Source organism: Onychomys torridus, chromosome 22 (genome assembly GCF_903995425.1).
Source record: "Onychomys torridus chromosome 22, mOncTor1.1, whole genome shotgun sequence".
NCBI classification, from domain to species: Eukaryota; Metazoa; Chordata; class Mammalia; order Rodentia; family Cricetidae; genus Onychomys; species Onychomys torridus.
Window position 1 is genome coordinate 39,963,559 of NC_050464.1, and position 17,816 is coordinate 39,981,374.

Below are 17,816 nucleotides of genomic sequence, written 5' to 3' on the forward strand. Positions count from 1 at the left end.
TTGACAGGGTGCTATTGGAGCCCTCCTGGCATGGTCTCCTGAGTCCTGGGCATCTGGGCTGCGCCCTGGGGAGCTAAGGGTGAGGAGAAGGAGAGGAAAGGGAGGAGGTAGAGGGAGGGAGAGGAGGGAGAGGAAGTCCCTGGTGCCTGAGAGGCTGGGTCAGGAGCGCGCGGCCGCGGACGGTTGGGGGCGCGCCGCCGGGCTTGGGGCGCGGAGGCGCGGAAGGGGCGGCGCGTTCGGGGTCCGCGTCGGGGTCGCGCGTCGGGCGCGCCGTGGCCCCGTCGGGGCGGCGGGAGCTGCGGAGCCGCCATGGCGGACCTGGAGGCCGTGTTGGCCGACGTCAGCTACCTGATGGCCATGGAGAAGAGCAAGGCGGCGCCGGCTGCGCGCGCTAGCAAGAAGGTCGTCCTGCCGGAGCCCAGGTACGGGTCTGGCCCTCTGCGCCCTCTCCGCCCCCCCCCCCCCCCGCCCCGCCGCCGTCCCCCGCCGTCCCCTCCTGTCCTCTCCCGCCTTCTCTGACCCCTCCAGTCCCCTCCCTTTCTCTCTGCCCCGCTGTCCCGGGCCGGTTGCAGGACCCCCTTCCCCTTGTCCTCTCGCTACCCCACCGCTCCGCAGCAGTAAGTAGACCTTCCGTTCCCAGCTCTGTCACCAGCGCCCTCACCTGAGCCACTGAACTCAACTTGGACCCTGGCAGCCTGCCCTTTCTGGAAAGGATGACAGGAGAACTGCTTGAGTCCAGCCTGGTCTTGCAAGACTGTAGGTTCCCGCTGAATTGGCCCTGACTGGTCACTCCCTGCCAAGTTGCCCTTTTACCACCACGGATTGATTATTGATTTTTAACGGAGGTGTGATGGCTTCTTAGGGCTGTACTTGTCCCAGGGCGTTCCCACCGGTGTTCCAGAGCAGGGCTGAGGGCTCCCTTCTTAACTGAACCCACGGCCAGTTGCAGAGATGGTGTGGTCGCCCGTGCACAGCAACAGCCCCCGGAGTTGACAGTAAAATTGTCTCTGACTTTATCGCCACCCATGAACCATGCAATTCTGTAAGGATCTAAACCAAAGTTGTTCCCCCTTTGAACCGGCCAAGTGTGACACACCCATGTAGCACCAATGTTACCTTGATGTAAAGGAAAATAGATATATTTATTCTTTCCATATTTTGAGGTGCTGGGGATGGGACCCAGGGTTTCACATGTGCGAGGCAAGCCATCTACATGCACAGCCCCCAAAGAACCGTTCACTCCTGAGCGATGGTCAGATTATTTTTTTTCCAAGTGTGTTTGTGAGCCCCATGATCCAGGGAGCATCAAATCCCTGTGCTGTGTTTGCTAGGAAGATTCATACTGTACACACAGCTGCGCTGGCTGGGTATTTTTGGCTTGCCTTCCCTTCCAAGCCTTGGCCCCTTGCTGTTTTTTGGGGGGGTATGTTGCTCCCTGACAGAGCAGACCAGCCATGAGGGGGGACCTCAGTGGGCTGTGGTCAGTCCACGCCCTCCTGGAGTTTAACCTATCTGAAGCTCACTGGGAATGGGACTTGGTTGGAATCTCTAGTAAGTGGGAAGGGAAAGACGGGACTCCCCAAGTCAGATTCAAGCCTCAGTAGAAAACTCCCCCTATGGGGGACAGGAAAAAGCTCCTCTTCATTCTCTCCTCCCTTTCCTCTGCCCCCACCCGTGAGGGGCAGGGAATCTTAAATATGTATGGCTTCTATATATAAAGCCAATAAATCACAATTCCTGGGGAGTTCTGTGGGGGAGGGGGATAGGCGATGACTAAATTTAGGAAGGTCCGGCTGCTCATCTTTCTTTCTTTTTTTCTTGGTATTTTGAACTGGGCTTCTCTCACTCTTGGGGGCACACCACAACGCTCGGGCCTTCACTTCCCTGTACTGACACCTCTGTTTTCCCACGGTCTTCGTTGATCATGCGCTCTTTCGAAGGAGAAGTGGTGGTGTGTGGGGTTGAGCTCGCAAAGCCCCGACATTCTGAGGTTGAGGGGTGTCAACAGGAGAATCAAGTCAGGGAGAGACGCTCGAGGACTGCTCTTCTGCGGCCAGATTTCAGGCAGACTCTTGAATCAGGCCATCTGTCCCCCTCTTGTCTGTCTGTCTTAGTGACTTCAGCCCCTAGAGTAACGGCCACCCAGTGACGTCCCTCCTGGTGCCTGGTGAGGGTTTGGCTGCTGGAAGACGTTGTTCAGAGTTGTGTTTGTCTAACGAGGAGCAAGTATTTGAACTTGCCCGTTGGTCTGTCACTATTGATTTTTTCTTTTTATTTCCAACTAATTATCTGGTCACTGTCCGTATTCTTCCTGCTTCCTGGTCTCAAGTGACTCTGCCTCTTCTCAGTTTTCAACAGGACCAGACAGTATTGTGTTAATTATAACGAAACTGGTCTGCAGGGCCCAGCCTCCTTTGCCTGTTACAAGGAATCTGGGAAAATGGAACGCTGAGCCCAGGGGAGAGTTTGCCTCCCCCGAGAAGGCAAGAGGCAAACATTTTGTTATGTTGACACATTATTCAATTAACGGCCGATGGGTGTAAATCCTCTGAAGGCTGACTATCTGTTCAAATCACATCTCCGCTTTAGTTCACCCAAACATTTGTTGAGCTAATGGAGCTGATAATGGGGCCTGTTGGAGGTGGTGGCTGTGACCCTTTCAGCCAGCCCCGTTAACCAGAGTGTTTATCTACTGTGCCCATTGTATGCCTCAGTGACAAGAAATGTTCCACTTGACTTGGATCTAACTCACAGACCCAGAGAGTCAGGCTCTTAGTCACACCGTGGTTAAGACAGCTCTTCACATTGGGTCCACTTCTCTGTTAACCTTTTCCAAACAGAATGTTATTGAGTTGCCTTGAAGTCACATGTGGCTAAAGGAAGTTGAGTAATGAGGCTTGGTCTTCCCCTGAGAAACCCTTTCTGTTTACTAGCTATTGACAATGTTGGGCCCTCCATTAGGCAGTTCCTCTTGTCAATCACTCATGCACAATAACCGGGAGAGCAGAAAGAACATGACTGAGACTGTGGGTCAGGGGACAACCTCAGCTATCAGTCCACATGCCCCACCTTGTCAGTCAGGTCTTGTTCGCTGATGCATAGGCTGGGACAGCTGACCCACACACTTATAGTCTCTATCTCCCATCTTGCTGTAACAGCAACACCGAAATTACAGATGTGTGCCACCTTGTCTCTCTTGATGCGGGTTCTGGGGATCTGAACTCAGGTCCTCGTGCTCTTGATTTTCTGAGCTATCTCCTCGGCCCTGTTTGTTGTTTCTTATCCTGAGTTGGTAGCAGTTGTGGACCCGTTTCTCAGAAGCTGGCATGAGGATGTTCTGACACACCACATAGCCCTTCCCACTAGATCTCTAATAGTAAAGACACAGAGGGTAGACCTGGGCAAGAGCTTTGCTTTCAAGTGTGGGTGCCCCACTGTTCTGTTCTACCCCGGACCGGCATCGCCTGGATTCTATGGTTGTGCATTTGTAGAACACATTGTGCTCTTGAAGTGCTTTCTCATGACTTGTGAAGAGCTATCTACTCTTGGCAACACATAAGTGACACAGTTGTTTGGGTCTCCTGTGTGTCAAACAAACCCCCCGGACCCACGTGGAAAGGGTGTGGCTCTCTGCGGTTTACATGTTGTGATCTCTTGAGATGGCCCTCCCTGCTCAGCTTTTAGGATGCTCCTGGTTTTGTTGTGTGCCCGAAGCCTAACCTGGAAAATGTGATGAGTACTAATAGGGGTGGGAAGTGTCCAGGTAGTGGCTCTCTGAAAAGCTCCCATCCCCAGCACAACAAACAAACAAACAAACAAACAAACAAACAAACCCGCAGAGCCTTCGGGAATAAAGTATTTCGTCTTCAATAGGAGTCATTCCAAGAGAGGAAGTACTTCTTCCCAACAGGCACAAATTCAAAAGGCAATTTGTCCTGACCTTTCCACTATTATTTCATTCTTGGTCAAAATTAATTTGTGCCAGGGACTTGGAGAGGCACGGGATGCTCACAGCTGCCGGTCCTTGGTAACAGATGTTCTGGAGCAATCAATTTGGGACCTGCCCAGTGGAACACTATAAAATGCTTGAAATCCAGGGCCCTGTATGTCCCTTTGAGGTACAGGCAGTCCTTGTTTTGATGATATGTTCTTAGAGTCAATCTTTGGAAGCACTTGCCCAGAACTTAGTTTTGCCAGATCTCCAGGAAGACAAGGATGAGACTCGGGGAAGGATGTCAGGGTTGGAGGAGATGCAGTGAAGTCTTCATCAGCAGGTGGACAGATGGATAGCCAAGGGGAGAAGTGAGATTGGGAGCAATAGGGGACTTTTCTCCTTGGGGGCCCCCAACACCCAGACAAAGGAGCCGTGTCTGCTAGGTAATGGCACTGGAAATAATGTCACTGGCAACATCTCCTCTATCAGCCTTGGCGCCTCAAGTGCTACTGTGGTAGCCACACCATTCTCCTGTTTCACACATGCTCAAGAATACCAGGGAAGGGAAGGCAGGGGATCCAGGGTACGGGGTTTGCAGGGCTCCCCATTCTACCCACTGCACAGTTTGACCTCCCCTAGCTGAACAGAATAGCCAACCCTCTCACCTCTTCCTTTACAAGGAATGGATGAAACCTTTTGTTTTTAATTTGGAGAAAGGTCGTGTTAGGAGAGCTGGTGTTAGGGGTCGCTGGTGTAGCTCTGAGGTATCAGGACTGTCCTCAGAGGCTGCGAGAGAGCAGTGACTCCTCTGGGGCCTCTGAGGAAGGTAATTATGATCAAGTAAATCTGCAGGTGAAGCCTTGTTTCCCATGAGGAGGGTAAGGTTCAATAACACAGGGAAAGAGTGGCATTCGCCCTTGCTGGAGTAGGTAAGGAGTTGTGGTCAACATGCCTCATCCTAGCTTCCAGTCAGGGTTTCCACCTGAGTGTTTGCTCAGAAAAAGGTGGCGCTGACTCCCCAACTCCCATTTCTAAGAAAAGATAATGTATTTAGCTTTATTCTTGATAAAATCACTAGTTCAAAAAACCTTCTCTTATTAGAGATAATAATATGATAGCTAAGGTGTGAAGACTCCCGTTGGGAAATGAGGTGAGCATGGCCGTCTCCTTATCGCTGTGTCCCTCTGCGGACACCGGCAGTAGGAACAGAAATGATGAACTCTGTGTCCTTAATAGTCTTATGTCAGCTTGGCACAGCTGGAGTCACTGGAGAGGAGGGAGCCTCAGTTGAGAAAATGCCTCCATAAGATCAGGTTGTAGGCAAGCCTGTGGGGCATTTTCTTAATTAGGGATTGATGGGGGAGGGCCCCGCCCATGGTGGGTGGTGCCATCCCCGGGCTGGTGTTTCTAAGAAGCAGGCTGAGCAAGCCATGGAGAACAAGCCAGTAAGCAGCATCCCTCCATGGCCTCTGCATCAGCTCCTGCCTCCAGGCTCCTGCCCTGACTTCCTTTGGTGATGAACAGTGATGTGGAAGTGTAAGCCAAATAAACCCTTTCCTCCCCAAGTTGCTTTCGGTCATGGAGTTTTGTCAAAGTAACAGTGACCCTGACTAAGACACTGGGCATGCATGTGTGACCTGGAACTCACTACGTAGACCAGATTTGGTTTCAGACTTAGAGATCCGCCTGCCTCTACCTCCCAAGTGCTGGGATTAAAGGCGCGTGCCACCGTGCCTGGCTTTCCCACCTTATTTTTTGAGGTAGGGTTTCTGGCTGAACCTGAGACTCATTGGTTCAAATGGACTGGCTGGCCAGCAATCTGCAGGGTTCCACCTGTCTCCACCTTCATTTCAGGCTTGGGGTTAGACATGCGCTCTCTCACAGGTGGCTTTTATGTGGTGTTGGGGGTCCAAACCCAGGGCATTCTGCGTGCAGGGCTGAGGTGGCTCTTCCTGTGCCACTTGTGTCTGGTGGAGCTGGGTGTCCCCCTCTGCCTCTCCAGTCTCTCATCTCCCTTTTCTAGTCCCATCATTCATGCAGAATTGGAATTCCCAGGCCTTCTGATTGCTCTGTGGGTCGGTCCTCGTGTCCTGTAAATGTCTCTTCTAATTGTAGAAATCATCTTTCGGGTCCTCCGTGCTTTGGCCAAATCATACACACATTTAAATACTTTCTGTGTGTGGCATTACAGGAAAAGAGTTCTGCCTGGTAGCTGGTGAAGGCCATCCGGATACTTGGTAGCTGGTGAAGGCCATCCGGATACCCGGTAGTTGGTGAAGGTCAGCTTGGACTCCGCCTTGGGTCTATGCACTTGTCTGACACTGCTCTGGCCTTCCATGGTGTTGGGAGCAGGAAGTGGGGATCGCATGAGAGGAGGTGGCCAGGACCTCCATGCAGAGTAACCTGAGAGCCCTCTGCCATCAAGGTCCCTCAGCCTCCTGTGTCCTTTCTCCTATCGGTGATGAATGTAGTAGAATGGAAGGCTCTAGGAGAACCTTGGAAAGTCTCCAATCCCTGTATTCAGTTTCCCTACCTCTCACACACAATAGTTACTCATTTCTGACCCTAAACTGCTCCCACAGAAACCCCCTGTCTTAAGTATTTTTATTCATTCATTAGTAGAGTGGGGAACAAACGGGAAGTCTCCTGACGATTGTCAGACACAGGAAAAAGCGGTTTTCCATCATACTGTCTAGTTGTTGGGGTTGTGCGCAGTACAGGGCGCCACTACCCTTTCAAAAAGCGTATGACAGTGGCTGGGAGTGCGGATCAGCTGGCAGAAACATGTGCCCAGCATGCATGGAAACCTGTTTGATTCCCCAGCACCTTGTACACAAAGTGTGGCGGTCCATACCTGTAATCCCAGTATTTGGGAGGTGAAGGCAGGAGGGTCAGGAGATCAAGGCCATCTTTTGCTAAATAGTGAGTTAGAGGCTAGCCTGGGCTACATGAGAACTTGTCTCAAAACTCAAAAAAAGGAAGAGCAATGGAAGTGTGTGTGTGTGTGTGTGTGTGTGTGTGTGTGTGTGTGTGTGTGTGTTTAGCTCAAACTAGACTGCCTTAGATGTGAAGCAGTGTGTTGGGGGCCTGGTGCCAGGCTCCCTGGAGGAGATGGAGGCAGAACCCTGGAAAGTTGGGGGATGACTGGTTGGGCCAGGGAAGAGCAGCTGCTGATCCCTAGAACCAGAAGTGGGTACACATCCCAGCTGTCTCCTCGGCTTTTTTCTTTGAGCTGCCTAGTGTGGCCTTGTGTGTCTAGAACCTTCTACATAGCATTTCCCTTCTTTCTCTCTCCCCTGCACCCCTCCATCCCTCCGGGTGAGATCTGGGGTCTCCACAGGCCTTCTTCTCTTCACTTGGTGCCTTCCTTCCCTGACATGAGCCAGGAGTGATGGTGTGATGCTGTAGGCGGCTCCAGGGAGTGAGTGGAGGGCAGTGCTCCCCCTCTTTCTTAGACCTGAGCAGACTGCGAAACCCACAGGGTCTGACTCTCTCCTTGGAGAGCGACCAGTCCAGTCCAGTCCCACATCTTGGACACCTTTGGAATGTCTGTAGTGTCACAAGGCTGTCCTGTAGTAGTACAGTCCAAATTTGGGGTTCTTCCTGCCCCCTGGGGTTCTCCAGAACACAGCCTCTCAAGTATGGCAGCTCCCCAGCCTGCCTTGGCTTTTGTGGGAAGTTCTCTGGTCCCTTGTCCTCTTGTGTACAATGAGGTGTGCACGTCACTTTGTAATCCATAAAGCACAGGAGTGGCTCTGTTAAATGAGAATCCTAACATTCACAAAGATGTCAAGAAGACTATTTTAGGTATGGTGTCTTGGGTGTGGAATGTGTGGCCAGCTTACTTCTAAGTTCTGTTTTTAGGAAGAGGTTTTTGGCCCTGTGGTTGTCAGTTTTCTGACCAGGATTTGAAGTAGAACGTGGAGTGAGGTGTGGGCTCCATACACACTTTGCCAGTAGCCTCAGCAGCCGAGGGGTGCCCCGTGAGGGAGAAGGCTTTCCATGTTTAAGGAAGAAGGTGGACTCTAATTGTATTGATGAGTTACCTTGCCTTGTGAGGATGGTAAGAGAGGCATTTCAGGGATTCAGAAACACACCTCCCATTAGCCAGGGAAGGTTCTACTCTCCTGATTCCTTGCAGCCAAGCTCTGCTGTCTTCCAGAGCTGGGTGTGACCCGGACCTCACGAGCTAGGCAAGTGCCGACACTCCCCTCCCCCAGTACTGCATCCTGAATCATATTCCCGAGCAACACACCCTGGCGTGCGCTGCCATGTGATCTGCCAGCTGGGGGTCTAGTATGTCACATAGAAGAAATCCTCACAAGAAGATTTTCTACGGTTTGCAGTTGTTTTGTCCAGGGTTTCTGTATGTATCTACATGGCTTTTGATAGGGATTTAAGTTAAAATTGGACGAAGAGGTCCATGAATCAACCTTCCTGTGGCTGCTAAATACCGAAGTCTGTGTCTTAGCTTCAAAGACATTAGAGGCTGTGATATTCTGCCTGTATCCTCTTTGTGAAGTGTGAGTGTCTAGACAGTCTGAAGATGGTAAAGCACTTGCCTAGCTCTGTGTGTGTGTGTGTGTGTGTGTGTGTGTGTGTGTGTGTGAGAGAGAGAGAGAGAGAGAGAGAGAGAGAGAGAGAGAGGAAAAGAAAGGAAGGAAGGAAGGATGGGAGGGAGGATGGGAGGGAGGAAGAAACAAAGAAAGAGAAAGAAAGAAACAAAGAAAGAAAGAAACGCTCACATGCCTGCCCTGAGGGACTTGGTAGTGTCACGGGTCCACTCAATCCTGGACTCCTGTGACAGCAAGCCGAGGGAGGGACTGTACACCTGCAATGTGGCCTCACTATTTCTTACTAAATTTGTGGTGTGGGTTGCATACTGTGTCACACGTGCATGAGTTGCACGCCCGTGTGTGTGTGTGTGTGTGTGTGTGTGTGTGTGTGTGTGTTCTCGCGCACAGGTGCACATGGAACTGCATGTGTGTGTATGTGGAGGCTGGAGGTCAACCAAAGATTTTGTCCCTCAGAAGCCGCCCACCTTGGTTTGTTGAGACAAAGTCACTCACTGACCCAGAGCTCACTCATGAGCTGGGCTGGCCAGGGTTCGCCTCTCCAGTGCTGGGACAGAACTCAAGTCCTCAAGCTTGCGAGGCAGATGAGCGTGTTCCCAAGTTCTCCAACCCTCTAAAATGTCTGTTTCTTCTGTTACAAAGACACCCTGACTGGAAAAAGAACAGTGCAGTGGGTCTTGTCAGTAGGACCTGAAGTGTACATCAGGGTACATCCTGGCTGGTGGCCTTGCCACTGCAGTCTGAACCCTCGGGTGGGAAGGAGTTAGTGTTGATGTAAAGAGTGGGGCGCTGCCTCCCCCCCTCCCGCCACACACACACACACACCAGACACCTCCAGGGTCTGATCAGCGGCTGGCTGGCATGCTTAGATCCATGTGAAAACAGATGCCTGCCTGGGTTTCTGTTCTGTAGACTGATAGCTGCTGCATAGACCTGGGGCAGCTCCCTTTGGCGGCTCTCCTCAGCGCCTGGCTTATGGCTCTCTCTCCGTCAGTGCATGTGATGGCAGAGACCTCTTAGGAGGAGGTGACGAGTCCTGTGGTTTCATAGTCCCTCCACTTTCCTGCAACAGTTTGGATCTGACGTGTAGACTGGTCTGCAGGAAAGCAACCACCACAACACCAACTTCTCACTTCCCTTTGTACATGCATGCACATGAGACCTGTTCATGTGTGTGCACATGAGACCCTCAGAGACTCCATGGTGGCTGTTGGTCACTCATTCTGTGCTGTGTCGCACAGACTTGAATTTCAAGTTTTCTTTAACTGCTCTGGGCCAGGGCAGAGCCACAGCATTGGGTGACAGTCAGGGACAGGTGGGTTTGACCAGATGGTGATTCAAGCCCCACAACTGTGGGAAGACTGGCCCTGAAGAGGGAGAGGGTTGTGCACCTTCAGGAGTCACAGTTACTTGTGGGATGGAGGGGTTGGGGCGGAGCAGGGCAGAGTACATTATACTCCACTCTTGCTGGCTGAGAATAATAATAAAATAATAATAATATTATTATTATTTGAGACAGGATCTCATGTAGCACAGACTGGCTTCAAACTCACTGTGTAGCCAAGGATGACCTTGAATATCTGATGTTCTGACTTCTGCCTCTGGAGTGCTGAGGTTACAGAATGCACCACCGTGTGCCATTTGTGTGGTGCTGGGGTGGAACCCAGGGCTTGGTGCATGCTGGGCAAGCAGCCTGGTTTGGGGATTCCTGTGGTGATGGCGAGGTGTGAAGGTGCTAGCTGTAATTGTTCAAGGTGGAGGGCCTCGGTTGTCACACACAAGTGGACGGTGACAGTGTGTACAGATGCACAGCGCTCTGCATTGACAACTTCCTCGTGCAAAGAGCTTTGCTGAAGTTCCTTGAGGTCTAGGGTTGCAATGCTGATGAAGAAAACCTGGTGGGGTGGGGAGGTAGGAAGAGCCTGGCTGGGTCAGACAAGCTGCATGTCAAATACACTGTCACCCCCCATCTCCTTATTAAGATGCCCGCAACTGCTTCCTATTTTAAAATCATTCGAAGGCCTGTGAGCTGGCTCAGCAGGTAAAGGGGCTTGTGGTTGAGCCTGGAGAACTGAGTTCGATCCCCAGGACCCCCATGGTGGGAGGAGAGAACCAGCTTCCACATGCTGCCTGTCCTCTGACTTCCACATGCTCACCGTGACTTGCGCACAACCTCCCCACACCCCCCACCACCCCACAACGATGAACGCTTTTCCAGATGTGTTGCTAAGACCAATAGGAGGAGACCTTGTTACTGAGGCCTCCTATCAAGACAAACAGACAATGCTTTCAGATTCGGGAGTGTTTTGAATTCTGGGTCTTCAGATTAGGGGTGCATGGGGTGACTGTCCTCAGATGGGGTGATTTAGCTAGTTCACTTCTCTGCTGGGCAATACTCACTTAATGATGTGTCTGTCAGGCTCACAATGCTTCAGGGAGGAGGCTGCCCAGCCAGTGCTGAGGGCACAGGCCCTTTCTGACAGTGAGGCAGTATTTGCTGGCCAGTTTCTCCTCACCGACTCGGGAGAGAGGTGCTTCTTTCCAGCAGATGCATCTGCCCTAATGCTGTGGATGCTGCTCGCTGGTTTCTGTCTCCCTGCATTTAAAGGAAAATTACTGGCCTTTTGTGCATTTATTTGCTGTGTTCTCCTGGCCTGGAAGAGCCAGCACCTCCTGTCCCTGCTTCTCTCTTTGTTCTCATGGGGAACCAGTCAGTAGCTGCAGTCTTGAACAGTACAGGAGTGTGCACGCCCCACTGTCCTGGCTGAGTTCTCCAGGCCAGCATCAAGCCCAGGACTGACTTTGAGCACATGAATGGCTATCAGCTGAATATTCTTCATCATCCCAGGGAGAGCATACGTTTAAAAAGCAAGGCCTGGTGGTGCAGGCCTGTAATCTCAGCTATCTGGGAGGCTGAGGCTGGAGGCACACAGGTGGAACACTGGTGAGTTACCTTGACAAAGTTCAGAGCAGGCAACCTAGTGGAGAGTTCTGGGAATATAGCTCCATGGGAGAGCACTTGTCTAACACAAACTAGGTTCTGTTCAATCCCCACCCAACCCCGCAAAGAGAGAGAGAGTTTGCTATCCTATATACGGTATGGTCAATATCCAAAGCATTGAACTTTAAGACGGTCACATGCAGGACAAGGCTCTTTATGCTCGTGATATCAGAAACTCCTGAATTCATTTGTATGTGCAAAAACAGTTCTAGGACGGTGGTTCTCAATCTGTGGGTTTCGGTCCTTTCATGGGGTCACCTAAGACCATTGGAAAACAGATATTTACATTATGATTCATAACAGTAGCAAGGTTACAGTTATGAAGTTACAAGGAAAATAATTTTGTGGATGGAGGTCACCACAACATGAGGAACTATATTAAAAGGTTGCAGCATTAGGAAGGTTGAGGACCGTTGTTCTAGGAGATGACATTATTTTAAACTGCAGATTTGGATACATTGGGTTCAGTAGCTTTCCTGAAGATGTGAGACTCTTTTTTTTTGGCTTTGGTGTTTGGTTTTTTGAGACAGGGTTTCTCTGTGTAGCCCTGGCTGTCCTGGAACTCACTCTGTAGACTAGGCTGGCTGAGAACTTAGAGATCTGCCGGCCTCTGCCTCCTGAGTGCTGGGATTAAAGGTGTGCCACTATATCTAACTCAAGAGTCATTTTCTCTAGACAATTCTGGGGAACCTTACATGAGAAAAATACTAGCTGAGGGACCTAACCACTTCTTGGTGACTAATGAGTCAGGAGGCTAGAACCCATTGGGCTCAGGGCAAGGCAGTCAGGGTTGGACTCCTGGAGTCTTGGGAGGACATTTCCTGGGAGGCTCATTTTGTTTTGAAAAGTGACTTGAAGGCCCCTCGTCAGTACAGGATGTCACACTTGGCGGCTGGCCTCCCTGGTGTCAGTTGACTGAGACACTAAGATAAAGGGAAGCTGAGGGCCCTAAGGGTTTACTGAAGGTCAGTGCTGTTGGGCAGGGTGTGGTTGAAGACCGTGTTACATCAGGATCACTGTGGAGGGGCCCAGGGTGTGTGTGTGTGTGTGTGTGTGTGTGTGTGTGTGTGTGTGTGTGTGTGTGTGTGTGTGTGTGTGTGTGTATGCTTGCATGTGTGGAGTGTGCATGTGTGTGTATGTCTGTATGCTTGCGTGTGTGGTGGAGTATGCATGTGTGTGTATGTGTGTGTGTGTATGTATTCGTGTGTAGGGGAGCATGCACATGTGTGTGTGTATACATCTGTGGAGGTCAGAGGTCAGTGTTGCTTGTCTCCTTCAGCTGCTCTCCACATTTACATTTTTCATTTCTTGGCCTGAATCTCTCCCTGAGCTCCCTGATTGGGCTGGGCTGGGTGGCTCTGGAGCACGGGAAATCATGTCTCCTTCCCAGTGCTGGGATTGCAGGTGTGGGCCCTGGTGCCTGGCTTCTCATGACCCCGGGTTTGGCAAGGACAAGAAGCCAGTGAGCGGCTAGCTCTGCTTCCAAGGCTGCTCCCTGTCCCTGCCATCCTCACTGCCCTTCCTGTGGGCTTCTGTTGGACCCCAGCCTGGGATGCATCCTCAGAGGGAGCCAGGGAAAACCAACTTCCTTTTAAGGAAGTGACATGGAAGAGCTGTCCCTTCTGGTAAAGCTTCCACTGTTGAGAACTTGGTCATGGGACCCCACTAATTTTTGAGGTGCATTGTCTATCGGCTGTCTGGGTTCTTCTCTGTTCAGATGGAGATGGTAAGGAACAGTCCTCTCAGCATGAGGGTCCAGGCTGCACTTGGCCAGTTGGAATTGGCGTGTTTCAGATTGCAGTCTCCAGCTACTCTTCTGGCACTGTCCTGTCAGAGAGTTGTTTATTTTGGCCCCCTTAGGGTAAGCTGTGCAGAGATGCAGTGGGGCAGGGCTGGACAAGGTGCAGTCCGGTGCTGCCCCTTGGAACCCTGGGTAATGAAATTCAAGTATGTTTGGTGCAGTGTGAAGAAGAGGAGACTGGGAAGATGGGTTTGCAGTGCATCTGGGAGGACCAGAGTTTGTGTCCTCACACTCACGCGCCCAGTGGCTCCTGTCTGGCGCAGGGGATGGAGGACAGGAGGATACCTGTGGATGACTGGCCAGCTGACCCCATGGACTCTGTGAGCTCGAGGCTCAGGGAGAGACTCAGTCTCAAAAAGGTGATACATGCAGGGTGTGGGCATGTTAGTGCACATCTTCCATTGCTTGGGAAGCAGAGCCTGGTGGATCTTTGTGAGTTCTGGGCCAGCCAAGGTCACATAGTGAGACCCTGTTGTAATCAATCAATCAATCAATCAATCAGTCAATCAATCAATCAATCAATCAGTCAATCAGTAAGTAAGTAGATAAATGGGATAACAAATGCATGAAAAGAAAAATAGAAAAACAATGGCACATGATAGAGGAAGAAACTCATTGACCTCTTACCTCCATGTGCTGGAACACACATGTGGACATGCATTTGCATCACACTACACACACACACACACACACACACACACACACACACACACACACACAACATGGCATTGACTGTCCAGCTCTTGCTGGAGTAGCACAAGGAGCTTTGAAGTCACACAGCTTCACTGGCCTGTGAGCTTTCAGGGACAAAGACTGTGGGTATTGGATTGTTCACAGCTGTGGGATTTATATGTGAGACTGAGTGCTGGGGGAATGGAGGAGGCTGGGGGGGATGGAGGAGGTGAGGGAGGAGCTGGGGGGATGGAGGAGGCTGGGGAGGAGCTGGAGATGGAGGAGGCTGGGGAGGAGCTGGGGATGGAGGAGGCTGGGGAGGAGCTGGGGATGGAGGAGGCTGGGGAGGAGCTGGGGATAGAGGAGGCTGGGGAGGAGCTGGAGATGGAGGAGGCTGGGGAGGAGCTGGAGATGGAGGAGGCTGGGGAGGAGCTGGGGGTGGAGGAGGTGAGGAGGAGCTAGGGGGTGGAGGGGCTGGGAGGAGCTGGGAGATAGAGGAGGCTGGGGAGGAGCTAGGGGATGGAGGAGGCTGGGGAGGAGCTGGGGGATGGAGGAGGCTGGGGAGGAGCTGGGGGGTGTAGGAGACTGGGGAGGAGCTAGGGGGATGGAGGAGGTGAGGAGGAGCTGGGGCAATGGAGAAGGCTGAGGAGGAGCTGGGGGATGGAGGAAGCTGGGGAGGATCTGGGGCAATGGAGAAGGCTGAGGAGGAGCTGGGGGATGGAGGAGGCTGGGGAGGAGCTGGGCAATGGAGGGGGATGGAGGAGGCTGGGGAGGAGCTGGGGATGGAGGAGGCTGGGGAGGAGCTGGGGGATGGAGGAGGCTGGGGAGGAGCTGGGCCCCATCTGCATGGTGAGACACTCTCACAGCCTACTGTTGCAGCCTGTGTGGTCTGGTGGCTTAAACAGTGAGGCAAAGTTTCCATGGCGACTTGGGATATTTGGTCCTGGGTTGTGTGCCTAATGAGTTGTTTGTGGAAAATCTCTAGCAACCGTACATTAGAAAACAAAACACCCAGATCTTGCGGTTTCGTTTTTTGAGGGACTTAAAGTTTGAAGTGACTGCCGAGCCATTTTTCTTAAAGAAGCTGGCCTGTGGTTTGTGGCCCCATGAATGGTGACAGCCGCCGTCTGGGTGTGTCTGGGTGAGCGTGGTTTGTAGAGCACTCGTACACACCAGCTGGCCTGGTCTCCCCACCTGCTTCCTGTGCAACTAGACTTTTATGGGAATGTGATGCCTACCGGGCAAAATATTTATGCACTAGAATAAAACAGCCAGGCCTTAGGCAGTGCTTGGTGGATTTTAGCTGTGGAAGCTGCGCAGTTAGGTTAGCCACTGCATCTAACAGGGACACGCTGGGGCTCCACCTCTCTTCCCTTGGCTTGAGGAGATCAGGTGGCTGGTCCTCCCATTAATTAATTGTGTGTAGGGGTGAGTGTGCATTGAAGTCAGAGGACCCTTCTCTCCTTTCACTGTGTGAGTCCTGGGTGTTGAACCCAGGTTGTCAGGCTTGGCCACAAGCACCTTTCTCTGCTGAGCCATAGTGCCAGTCCAGTCACGTGATAGTAGCAGACGCGTTTTTAGCCATGGAGCTGTCTGGTCCGTGTACTCAGCAGGGTCTCCATGGCAGCTGCTGCTCAATTTTAAATAATAAAATGCCAGTCCTCCTCAAAGTTGGCAAAGTATCTGAAGAGCTGTTCTCCCACAGAAGACACACCGGCGACAGGTAGGGGACTTAGCACATTTATCACTTGCTCTGGCTAATTTCCTATCCAGGTCCATGCGGAGGCCAGAAGGCAGACACTGTCCATGGAGTATGTGTGGTATTAGCTCCATGTGGAGAGTAGTGCATGTATTCCTGGAATCAGGAATCGGTGAGTCACATGGTCTGTGCAGTCCACAGGATTCCCCTCAGCAATGCTGAGGAAGGGACCCACAGGCCACCTATACAACAGCAGCCAGACATGAAGACCGTACTCTACATGGAATTTCTAGGGCTCACAAGGTACAAAGATACATGGCCTGTGGATGGCTAGCCTCTGGTGGGAGCAGGCTTAGATCACCAGTGGACACGGGGATCCTCTGGGCACACTGGAAGTGTTTTGGGATGGATTGAGGTAACGGGCCATGTGTTTATTAAACATCGTACAAGTCAGGCAGGTACAGGTGTTTGCTGCCAAGCCCGGTGACCTGAGTTTGAGCCCTAGGACCCACATGGTGGAAGGAGAGAACTGACTTCCATGGATTGAACTCCAACCCCATATGCACGCTGTGGCATGTGCATGTGTGTACACACACAAAATAAATATTAAAAAAAAAACCAACGACCTTTCAACCTGCATTTCCATTACTAAGAAACTCTAGCTCAAAAGAGCTGTGAAGAAAAGGAGCTGATGAGAAACACAAATACAAGAGCAGGATAATCTGCTTAAATTGACCCCCACACGTATTTACATTCCATGCAAATTGTCCACATGCTTCAAAAGACAAAGACCTTCAAAGAGAACAGGGAAGCAAGATCCAACTGTGAGCTGCCAACCAGAAACTCACCCAGGTGGGAAACACAAGATGCTTAGGCAGCAGACACCACACAGACACCAGCCAAGAGAAACTTGCAGCAACCTGGTCAGGCTTTAGGGAAAAAGGCAGGAGAAGCAAGGCTGTGACATGCATCAAGAAGGGAAGTTTCATGGTGACTGGTCCCTCGTCACTGAGGCACAGGAACCCCTTCCCCCTTGTGTCTAATTGAGCTACAAAACAGACAGTGCAAGAGGCATCAGAAGCACACACGGACAGAGTCGGGAATAAAGTTTGAGAGTTCTGTGAGTTCTGTGTCCCCAACCCAGCAGCTTATAGAAAAAAAAAAAAATAAGAGAGGAACTCGGTAACACTGAATCTGGAAAATCTCAGTGGCACTGTTACTCATCCCGACCCAATGGACATTTGCCAACCATTTCTTCCAGTAGCAACACCCATGCATTCTGCTCACACATGCACAAAAGACTCAAAAATAGATTGTAGGCCAGGCAGTCAAGCACAGATCAACAAATCCAGAGAGAACAGAGCCATTTGGTGTGCGCTTTCTAGCCACTGAAGAATTAAGCCAGAATCAATACCTAGCAGGCACCTGACATCTCCAAGAACTCAGAAATAAGCAACATGAACGTAAATAAATTGCAGAGCACAGAACAGGTGACAGGGGAAATTAAAAAGCCATCTGAATGAGGAGAAAATTAAGGCAGGTATGTCAGGAGCTGTAAGATGCAGTTACTCGGTGCCCAGAGGGAGCTCAGGAACTGCTAAGCTACCTCAGAAAGAACTAAGTGTAACTCCCAAAGCTAGCAAAGGAGCAATGGAGACCAGATCACATGGTGCTTCCGTGAGAGGTTGGGTGGGGCAAACACAGGACTGTTTTTAAAATGTCTTGGGCGTGGATATTTAAGGTATCTACCATTCATAACAATCCCAAACTGGTGGCAACACAGATGTCCACCAACAAATGATCAGCAAACCCTGGGCTATTCCTGCAGCCACAGAAGCTTGGCTGGGCAAAGGCAAAGGACTCACAATGTGGAGCGTGGGAGCAGCTGCTGGGCTAAAGAAAAAAAGCAAGCTCCTGAGATGAGACAGCCTGGCATGGAGGTCAGTGCAGGCCACCGTCTTGACCTGTGTCACGTGGCCTGTATGGAAGACCCCCTAGCTGCCTGGACTCCAGAAATCTGTGGAAGTATTTCTACCTTCTGGGGCTGACAGAAACTTAGATGTCTATTGTTAGGACAAGGAGTGGCAGGCTGTGTGTACTTGTGTAAGACTCACCTACCAGTGCTACCAAGATAG

The 17,816-nt window shown here is 51.3% G+C and overlaps 1 protein-coding gene across 2 annotated transcripts in view; it reads left to right on the forward strand.

Annotated features, from left to right (window-relative positions):
- The first annotated feature begins 246 nt into the window (after positions 1-246).
- The window catches only part of Grk3 (G protein-coupled receptor kinase 3), a 94,984-nt gene continuing 77,414 nt past the window's right edge, over positions 247-17,816 (forward strand). The window contains exon 1 of one of the 2 annotated variants that reach the window (XM_036171806.1): positions 247-422. In XM_036171806.1, the coding sequence (XP_036027699.1) occupies positions 310-422 (113 nt within the window). In that variant the 5' untranslated portion in view covers positions 247-309. The remainder of the gene's footprint in view (positions 423-17,816) is intronic. The other variant, XM_036171807.1, reaches the window with a different exon arrangement.